The 10,405-nt window shown below is 48.3% G+C and overlaps 1 protein-coding gene across 1 annotated transcript in view; it reads left to right on the plus strand.

The window, feature by feature from the left end:
- Positions 1 to 10,405, plus strand: part of RGS3 (regulator of G protein signaling 3) — a 124,176-nt gene that overhangs the window by 14,556 nt on the left and 99,215 nt on the right. The window contains exons 2-5 of the mRNA XM_012802440.2: positions 538 to 588; positions 3,307 to 3,365; positions 4,819 to 4,913; positions 5,927 to 5,995. Coding sequence (XP_012657894.1) covers positions 538 to 588; positions 3,307 to 3,365; positions 4,819 to 4,913; positions 5,927 to 5,995 — 274 coding nt within the window. The remainder of the gene's footprint in view (positions 1 to 537; positions 589 to 3,306; positions 3,366 to 4,818; positions 4,914 to 5,926; positions 5,996 to 10,405) is intronic.

Raw genomic sequence — 10,405 nt, forward strand, 5'->3', positions numbered from 1 at the left:
CCTGCACTATTCTGTAGTTTACTTCACTATTTCTATATTGATGGACACTTCAGATGTTTCCATTTTTTTTATTATTTTAAATGGTGCTGTAGTGTTAGCCTTTGTGCTTTTGCATGAGTTTTTGTCTATGATAGTTACCTGGAATGAAGATTTCTAGGTTGAAGGATATGCATATTTAAATTCCAGCTGTTATTACCAAAAATTGCCCTCCATTTACACTCCTCCCCACAGGGTCTGAAAGTCCCTGTTTTCCTACATCTTTACCAACATTTGACAACGGCCAACGGTGAGGGTTCTTGGACATCCGCCAGGGCTGGGCTGCCTGGTACAGTAGTGAGCTCCTATTGCCAGAGGGGCATAGGCGGGGAGGCACTGGGGAAGGGACTCCTGAGGGGGCAAGAAGCCTGAGCCAGGTGGCTTCTGAGGTCCTTCCAATCAGCCAGAGGCTTCAAAAGAACAAAGACCATTCTTGTCACCGTTATTCCAGTTTTCACCCAACAGGGAGCAGAGATGAGCTTGTTTCTGTTGTTTCTTTAGGTCAACTGAAGCTGTCCATTGATGCCCATGACCGAGTTCTGCTGCTCCACAGTGAGTATGGCTGTATGCGGACTCAACAAGGAAGGGGCGGCCACTCAGCCTCCTGCCTAGAGCCAGGGTCAGGGGTAGGGTCTCCGTGGGCCAAGGCTTCTTTGCTCAAATTTGTAGCTTCCTGCCATGTGTTCTTTGAAGAAAATGGGTATTCACTTAGGGCTTTTTCTCCAGATGCAGCCCTGGGCTTGCCCCTGGTGTGTGTGGGGTCCACTTGGTGTCTAGGGTTCATTCAGTGGCTCCTTTGGCAGCCTAGACCTGTCCTTGGGCACCTCAGTGCCATCCTTGGCTCCAGCAGAATAGGGCCACAGAAGAGCTTTGCTCTCCTCCCTTCCTTCTTTCTTCCATCCTTTCTCCTGATCTCCCTCTTCTCATTCATTCATTGATGGGCAGCAGTGTCACAGAGAAGATCACAGTTTTTGAAGTCAGACCAGTGGAATCTGAATCCTGGCTCTGAGAGTTTACTTGTTGAGTGACCTTGAGCAAGCTCAGTTTTCTCATATGTCAAACGGTAGTGGTGATGGTATCTATCTTGAGGTTGTTACAAAGTCTGAATGAATTAATATTAATAAAGTGCTTAGAACAGTGCTGAGCACGTAGTATACACTGTATAAGTGTTTGCTAAATAAAACCATAAATTCCCTAAATTATAGTTGCACATTGGCTGGAGACAGCAAGCAGAAGCACCTACCCATGTCTAGATGGTGGTGATGGGACTCCAGGGGAAGACTTGACAGAGGGGGTGGCATCCACACTCCATCCTGAAAGGGGGACTTCATGCAGAGGGAGCAGCAAATACAAAGGCCTGGGGTCAGAGAGAGCAGGATGCATCTGAAGGGCTTCCCAGCGTGACTGGCCAGTGCACAGGAGGATTTTATTTGTCATCTGTCTATTTATCCATGTGGCTGTCCTTCTGTCCAGTATGTACACAGTTACTGAGTGTCTGTCACAGCTTCCACTGCCTGGACCCTTCTGTTTAGCCCCAGAAGACCCTGTCTGTCTCTCCAGCCTCCCTGGCTCTTGCTGCAAAAGGTGGCCTCCACCCCCTGTTCTGTCCCACTACTCACGTCCCCTGAATTCATCTGCTTGGCAGCACCTCTGCCTTTGCACCCACTGTTCAATGCATTTAGAATAATCTTCCTTCTTTATTGAACTCCCTTTGAAAAATAACTCTCCTTCACTCTGATTCTGCAAAAAATGTGCCTGCCTTAATCATAATCAAGAGTCAGGAAGGAAGGCCCATTTTGCCTTACTTTTTCCCCCTCCAGGAGTTACTCCCCTGCCCCCTCTCCTGCCTGGGCTGGGTTTATTGCTTCCTCCTTTGCGTCTTCATCATATTCCTGGCAACACTGAGCCTGTGTCTGTTCTTTCCACCACAGTGGGAATGCAGTGAGGGCAGGGGCCAGGTCTGCCTCACGGCCACTGGTGGCCAGAGAAACACAGGAGTCATCAGGCCTGGATCCGGCCCTCCAAAACCATGCCCCTGAGGGGAGGGATGCACACAGGAACAGTAACCAGGATACTGGCAGAGTAGACCAGCAGGCGCCTGGCGTCCCCGGGTCTTGGCCATGGGAGACCCAAGGTGAAGTTCCCAAGGACCAGCAGAGGGGTGTTCTTTGCCTGCCAGGGCCTGACTCCAGCTGTGCAAACAGTTTTTGCAAAATGCATCTTGGCCTCCGCCACTCCATTTGTCCTGCACAGTTTGCTTTGGCTTCACCCCAGTCTCAGGCCCTTTGACCCTTGCAGCCTGTCCCCACTCCTTCCTTTGGCTCCCCGGGCTTCACACCTCAGACTACCAGGAGCTCTGAGAGAGCTGCACCTTGAGAACAAGACATGAAAGAAAATAGAAAAGAGGCTCCAGTTCTCTTGGGTCTGTTGTCTGATTTCCATAGACCTCAGGCAGTCACAGCCACACACCCACACCTATCCTTTGCCTTGATTTATTATTTTTTTCTTTAGCAAACATTTGTTGAGCAATTACTTGTTAAGCTCTCTACACATTGTCTCATTTAATTGGCACAACTGCCATGTGAAGTGCGTATCATTGTCACTAACCCATCAGCAATGGCAAATTCAGTCTCAGAGAGGCAACGCAACGCTCCCTAGCTCTTCTGGTTAGTAAGTGGTACAGCTGGGAGTCATGCTTGCTTCTGTCCTCTTCTGGAACCCAAGCATGTCACTACTGTACTCTACTGTCCCACAGCCATAGCACAGCTCACTACACTGGGTAAGTCCTCTAGCCTGGCCTCTTCCTTCCCAGAAGATGGCCTTGTGTTGTAAAAGGAGCACTGGACTGGGAGTCAAGAGACGTGAGTTCTAAATCCAACTGTCATTGCCATTGCTCTGTGATTTGGGGTAAATTTCTTACAATCTTTGGGTCCCCCTTACAGTCTCATTTTTCCCATTAAATGAAGGGTTGGACTCAAATTTTAAGTTCTTCTCCAGCTATAAAATTCTAAGAATTGAATGTATTCTAAATGCCTTGGTAAAGGTGCTGCAGGGCATGGGAGAGGATGAGAATGGCCTAGACCAGAGAGAGGTTAACATGCAAGAGTTGCCAACGGTGGTTATGCACATTAAGGGCCTAGTAGTAAGGGCCAAAGCTCTATTACAGATACAGCTTTCTTTTCATATCTGTTAATATAGGTGGGTATGTGTATGTGTATGTGTATATATATATTCCCATTTGTCCATGCTAACATTTTAATTTTCTTTTAGTCATCGAAGGCAAAGGCCTGATGAGCAAAGAGCCTGGCGTCTGTGATTCCTATGTGAAGGTGCATGATAGGGCTGGAGATGGGGTGGGAGTGTTGAGGGGTCATGTCACTGGGCTGAGTTCCAAGGTTTCAGCATAGCTGTGGGCCAGGTGCTGGGCTACGGGGTCCCATTTACATCTCACAGTGCTCTGAGGTTGGTGCTATTATTAGCCCCCTTTTACAAATAAGGAAGCTGAGGCTCAGAGAGGTTAGCAAGTTTAAATTAAAAGGGGGGCGGGGGCAAAACATTCCTCCCCATTTTCCCCATGAGAGTCCCTGTTTTCATGTGGAGCTACCATCCCATTCATTTGGTCAGTCGGCATTTATTAGGCACAGTGATGAGGCCCTGTGCTAGGATAGACCCCTTCCCTTAGCCTGGCTTGTCCCTCAAGCCTTCTGTAAGAGCCAGAATCTTTTTTTTTTTTTGAGACAGAACCTCAAGCTGTCCCCCTGGGTAGAGCTCCACAGCAACCTCCAACTCCTGGGCTCAAGCAAGTCTCCTGCCTCCGCCTCCCAAGTAGCTGGGACCACAGGCGCCCACTACAACACCTGGCTATTTTTTGGTTGCAGCCATCATTGTTGTTTGGCGGGTCCGGGCTGGGGATTCTAACCCGCCACCTTAGGTGTATGTGGCTGGCGCCTTAGCCACTTGAGCCACAGGCACCGAGCCAAGAGCCAGAATCTTAAGGGTGATCTTGGTCATCCATATAGGTGGGCAATGAGCGTGTAGATGACACACGGACAATCCTAAGCCTTCTTGTGAAAAGCATCATCTTCTCCCCTTTCCTCCCCAAACCAGAGGTGGGATGGCCAGGTTTGGGCAGTAGAGTGAGGGAGTGTCTCTGAGAGCTGAAGATCCTTCTGGGTTAGGCCCTTCCCTTGAAGCCAGAGGCCCTGAGGGGCAGGGATCTACCTCCAGCAAGAGCCACAAGCCAGGACTTCCAGAGTGGCAGCTGGGGAGCCAGATGGCCTTGATGTACCACTCATGGCTCCTCCTGAAACCCTCAGGCAGGGCTCCCCCTTCAGGAGCCCGAGGCAGTGAAAGAGCAGCAATGGAGCCAGATCACAGATCTGGGGGCTTAGTAGGAGTCTAGCCTGGAGTTCTTGAGGAGGGAGCACTCAGCAGCTGCTGGGAACGTGGAAGAGAGGAGGCCTTTTGCTTTTGGAGATACCACTCTGCTTGGAGGGAGAACAGAGATGATGAAGTTTCACCCCATCTATGGCTGGGCCATGGCTGCCCTTTTGGTACCACCCATCCTGAGGCCTGGTCCTGGCATCTGACTGCAATGCCTCTGGCCCAGGGCTCCTTGTTCCTTTCTAGCATCTGACAGGGGCTTTATTATTTCCTCTGCAGAGGCTGATTTGAAGGACACTAGGAGGCCTTTAACTTGGAGATATGCAGGGCCAGCTGCTGGGCTTAGGTGGTTCCATGGCCCTGATATCTGCTAATGATTGCTTTTCTCTCCAATTCCAGATGTCATTGATCCCTGAAGATAATCGAATCCACCGTCAGAAGACGCAGACCATTCCAGGCTGCAGAGATCCAGCTTTCCATGAGCACTTTTTCTTGTAAGAGTCTGGTGCAGTTGGGCCCTGGAGAGGAGAGGGAAGGAGTGCTTATCTAGAAACTGCTCTGTTTGCCAAATCTAGAACCAGATCGAAGCAGAAAAACAGTGACTTTTAAAGGATGTCTTTGTTTTCCCGTACACTTGTGTCCTTGCATCCCTGGCAGAAGGCCTAGCAGTGAGGTCTGCAGTGATAAGGTATCACTTGGCTGCTTCTCACAACTGAAATGCCCAGCTCTGGACTGGCAGCCCCTAGAAAGAGTAGGCAGCTTCCTACTGTGCCTCGGCCAGGCTTTCTCCTTTAGCAGAAGGAATTTTCCAAGCTGAGAGATGTTTTGCCTCCCCACCCCCCTTTTTATTTAAACTTGCTAACCTCTCTGAGCCTCAGCTTCCTTATTTGTAAAAGGGGGCTAATAATAGCACCAACCTCAGAGCACTGTGAGATGTAAATGGGACCCCGTAAGCCAGTACCCAGCAGACTGGCAGCGGTTATGGCTATTACTATTATTTCTTTCTCCGTCTCTGAACTCTGGGGCCAATGGGAAGGTAATGAACATTTTATATTTTCCTGTTAGTGAAAATTAATAACAAAATCTTAGTTTTCCCCTACTATACAAGGAAATTTTTTTTTACCATAGAAAAATAGAAAATATAAAGGAACGGAAAGAAGAAAATAGAAAACACTGGTAGCCCTGCTACTCACAGACAGATCTGCCTTGCTGTATTTCTTTTCAGATCATTTAACCTGTGTGGGTGTGAGTGCCTGTGTGTGTGATATATATGTTTGTATATGTTTGCAAAAGTGGAACGGTTTTATAATAGTCTGTTGTAACCTTTATGTTCTTAACAATGTCATGTAAACTCTTTTATGCTTGTGAGTACTCATCACTCACACTATTTGTACTGTAGTCTATTTACCCAGCCGTTTAGATTATTTCTAAATTGTTGGAAGTATGACCGACTCTGTGGGTCTGGCTCAGCCCTAGTGACACTCTGATTGTCTGATTTGCTTCACAGTCCTGTCCAAGAGGAAGATGACCAGAAGCGTCTTCTGGTTACTGTGTGGAACAGGGCCAGTGAGTCCAGGTGAGGATAACTGTTGAGCTGCGGGGAGACCCTGTCCTGGGATAGTGGGTGGCCACCCGAATTACACCAGGGTTGCAGTCAGTGCCTGCTGGATAAATGAGTGGTGTTGGTAACACTAAATGGGAGAGGTTGCCACCCCTAAGTCCCCATCAGTCCCAAGTGATACCAAGGACCATGTTATCAATGAGTATTTGCTGGAGTACTTGGGAGCAAGAAGACACTGTATGGGCCACTAGGGGTGCCAACCAGCCTACCTGTGGCTTCTGTCCTCAAGGTGTCCACTGTCCAGGCAGGGATACCAGGCACATGGAGAGAAATTATAGTAACAACGTGCACATAGTTAGTTCCATAGGACTCTAAAAGCCATGAAAACCAAAACCACTGTACCTAATGCCTTCACGTAGACGTTTAATAAATACTGGTTCCTTTGGGAATGAAATGAGTAATAAGGACAGTGAGTGTGGGCTTAGATGATCAAGAGGGGCTTCATGGCAAAAGAGGGATTATGGACTTGGCAGAGATTCGGAATAAGACAAGTAGAGAAGATTGGCAAAGGCATTCCAGACAGATCGTAGCACGAGTAAGGGCCAGGAGGTAGGAATATGCATTGTGGGCTCAGGCTGCTGTGAGGAGGCCAGTTTAAGGGGCACGGAAGTTCTGTGTGGGAGATTACAAACAGCCTGGCAGGCAGTGCACAGCACAGGGGGGCAGACGTGGGCATTAGTAATAGTGGTTAGTACAGGGTAGAGGGTGGATGCTGGGTAGGTGAGCCTGAGAATTGGCTGCTAAGTTAGAATGATCGACTGCCATGGCCCACTGTAAGCAGAAGTGGGCTTGTTTAGCTGGTACAGTCTGAGGAATTGGGGAGATCCCATGGCCAGTTAGTAAAAGCTGTTGAGCAATCAGACCTGAATGATGACCTAAAATCAGCTTAACTTACCCGCTCAGGCCCGGAAAATACTTTTGGGTTGATGCTTCTTAGTACCCTAAATTTCTTTTTTTTTTTCTTCTTTTTTTTTTTTTTTTTGAGACAGAGCCTCAAGCTGTCCCCCTGGGTAGAGTGCCCTGGCATTACAGCTCACAGCAACCTCCAACTCCTGGGCTCAAGCGAGTCTCCTGCCTCCACCTCCCAAGTAGCTGGGACCACAGGCGCCCGCCACAACGCCCGGCTATTTTTTTTGGTTGCAGCCGTCATTGTTGTTTGGCGGGTCCGGGCTGGGGATTCGAAACTGCCACCTTAGGTGTATGTGGCTGGCGCCTTAGCCGGTTGAGCCTAAATTTCATCAGTTAGTATGCTTTTTAAAGTTGGGCGTTATTCACCCTTCAAAATGCAGGACTTTTCTTTTCATGGAGTGGCTCCTTTTTATCATAGAGTGGTACTCATAATACTATAGACCTCATCTAGCCAGCTGCCCTTTCCTGGGTACCAAGGTGGAAACAACACTTCAGTGTCAGAGGCATCAGAGACTGTCCTGCTCTCAAGAGACTTGGGGGTGTGAGTAAGGAGGGAGATGTCACATTGAGAACAGGAGCATTTCTTGGGTGCCGAGACCTTGAGACAGGGGTTAACCAGGAATTATCTTGTTTAATTCTTACAAAAACTCAAAGAAGAGTGTGGTTTTGTTCTAAGTTTTCAGAAGAGGAGACTGAAGCTAAGAAAGATCAAGAACTTGACCAAGGTTACATAGTCAGTAGAGCCAAGATGACAACCCAGGCAGTGGACCCCAGAGTCCTTACTCTCAACACTGTAGTATCTTAAGGGTGTACCAGCAAAAGGATGGGAGAAAGAGCTAAGAGAGTATAAAGGGCAGGGCAGAGCAGGGGTGGAGTGATGTGGGATCTGAAAACTCACTGCTAGAGGTTCAAAGTAGAGACTGGCTAGAGATCAGATGAAAAGTTTGACATGACCCAAATCAGATGATCCTGTAGGTTCTCTTTGGAGAGGGCTTTCTCCTGACGGCCAGTGGTTCTAATCCTAAATATGCATCAGAATCATGTCGGATGCTTGTGAGAAACACAGGTCCTCAGGTACCACATCAGTTGATTACATCTGAATCTTCATGGGCAAGGCCAAGGAATCTGCATTTTAAACAAGTCGGCAAGTTGAACTCTATGCAGCTACCTTGGTATTCAGGAATCTCTTTGGCCATTAGAAGATACTGATGGGTGTCCGGTCAGGAATAACAGATGCACATTCTAGATCTATCACTTTGGTAGGTCTTTGGATAGTTGGGGTAAGAGAGAGGATTTGGGGATAGAGAGGAGGGAAACACAGCCCATATTTAGGTGATTAAATCAATAGTACTTAGGTGATTTGGCTGTGAGAGCAGTGGGAGGAGTCTAGGGCAACTCCTAGGGGGCTGGCAGTGTCCCCAGCTAAGACCATGTACTGGAGGGTAAGTGAATCAGCGTGGCATGCAGAGAGCAGCCAGGAGGGAGCTGTGTATGTAGCAGAGCTTGCTTTTACTAACCTGGAGCTCGGGGAGAGAGAAGTCTCTGCCAGGGGTAGAGATGTGGGAGCCATGACCACAATGGTAGAGGGTGAAATTCTCAGCAGGCGAGACCACTCATGAAGAGCTTTGAGTATCAAGGATCAAGGGGCAGAATTCTGTCTCCAAAGGGACGGCCAATGAAGGGAAAGCCTTGAGGAGACAGCAGCGGAGTGTGAGAGAGGCAAAGACAGAACCATCTAGCAAGCCTGCGGAATGGAAGCAGACCCCAAACTATGAGAGCAGCCACTGTTTCACTGTGATCTCCCCTCCTGTAAGAACAGAGTGAGGCCCAGAGTTGCTGGAGAGGGAGCCAGTAATGTGGATCATGGCCTTTAGAAAATAAAGTGAGGCCGGGGAAAGTGAGTCAGCATGAAGGGGCAGTGTCTTCACTTGTTGCCTATTTTGGGAAAGTGAGTTTCTTTATTAAACAAAGCACAGCCAAAGTCATGGTCACAGTCCCAGCCCAAAGCTCAAGAGGGACAGAGCAGGCTCAGACAGGCGTGCCTTTGGAGCAGAGGGCCCTGCCAAGCTGTCAGCTCTGCAGAGGCTGGCTCAGCCTCTGTGTGCTCTCTGCATACCCTCTCCTTTATCGATCCATTTCTGAGCGAGAATGCCTCTGAGCTGCAGGAGGCAGGCAGAGCGATCGCAGGAAACTTCAGCTCTGCTGAACACTCTCAAATCAAATTGTGCTTCTCTGAAGGACCGACATTCAACTTATCAACATGAAAGACAATTACGGAAGGAAGGAAACAAACATTTACTGAACTCTTCTCTGTGCCAGGCACTTTACATACATTATCTCGTTTTATCCTCATAATAACCCTGAGAGGTAGGAGTTATTATTGTCTTGCTCTCTGAAAAAGAGGAAACTGAGGCTTATGAAGGCGAAAACCTTGAACTTTCTTAAGTTTATATAACAGCTCATATTTATTAAGCATTTACTATGAGTGGGCATTAATGTAAGCACATGGCATCCATTTTCTAATTTAATCCTCATATCCCCAAGGAGGTAGGTATTATTGCTGCCCTTTTACAGGTGAGGAAACGGGCACAGAGAGGTTATGTAACTTGCCCAAGGTAACACAGCGAGGATGTAGTGAAAATAAGATGGAAATCCAGGCAGTCTGGCACCACACACGGCACTCATAACCACATCACAGAGCACTGGACTGCTTCATACGGGTTATTAATGTCTCAAAGCTATGCTTGCAATGTGTCAGTATGCCTGCTTCTCAGGCTTTGGGCTGCTTTTCTTAGGGTGTATAGTGTAGTTTTCTATAAATCGTTCAGCCAAACGTGCAGTGGTCACTTTTTTTTTGTTTGTTTGTGACAGAGTCTCATTATGTCACTCTTGGTAGAGTGCCGTTGCATCACAGCTCACAGCAATCTCAAACTCTTGGACTTAAGCAATTTTCTTGCCTCAGCCTCCCAAGTAGCTGGCACTACAGGTGCCCACCACAATGCCCAGCTACTTTTTGTTGTTGTTGCTGTCATTGTTGTTTGACAGGCCTGGGCTGTGTTTGAACCCGCCAGCTCTGGTGTATGTGGCTGGTGCCCTAGCCTCTGAGCTACAGGCACTGAGCCTAGTGGTCACATTTTGAAACCTAAGGGGAGGTAAAAGGGCATCTGCTGTTTCACGAATTCTCATGATCCTTCCAGTGATGGCTATAAACTTGTATTAGAGAAACAAGATGATCTACAAAGAAGTTCTGGGCTGGATGGTGCCTGTGGCTCAGTAGGTAGGGCGCCGGCCCCATATACCGAGGGTGGCGGATTTGAGCCCGGCCCCCGCCAAACTGCAATAAAAAAAAATAGCCAGGTGTTGTGGCAGGTGCTTGTAGTCCCAGCTACTTGGGAGGCTGAGGCAAGAGAACTGCCTAAGCCCAGGAGTTGGAGGTTGCTGTGAGCTGTGACGCCA

Source organism: Otolemur garnettii, unplaced genomic scaffold, assembly GCF_000181295.1.
Source record: "Otolemur garnettii isolate 467f Iridium unplaced genomic scaffold, OtoGar3 scaffold00014, whole genome shotgun sequence".
Taxonomy (NCBI): domain Eukaryota; kingdom Metazoa; phylum Chordata; class Mammalia; order Primates; family Galagidae; genus Otolemur; species Otolemur garnettii.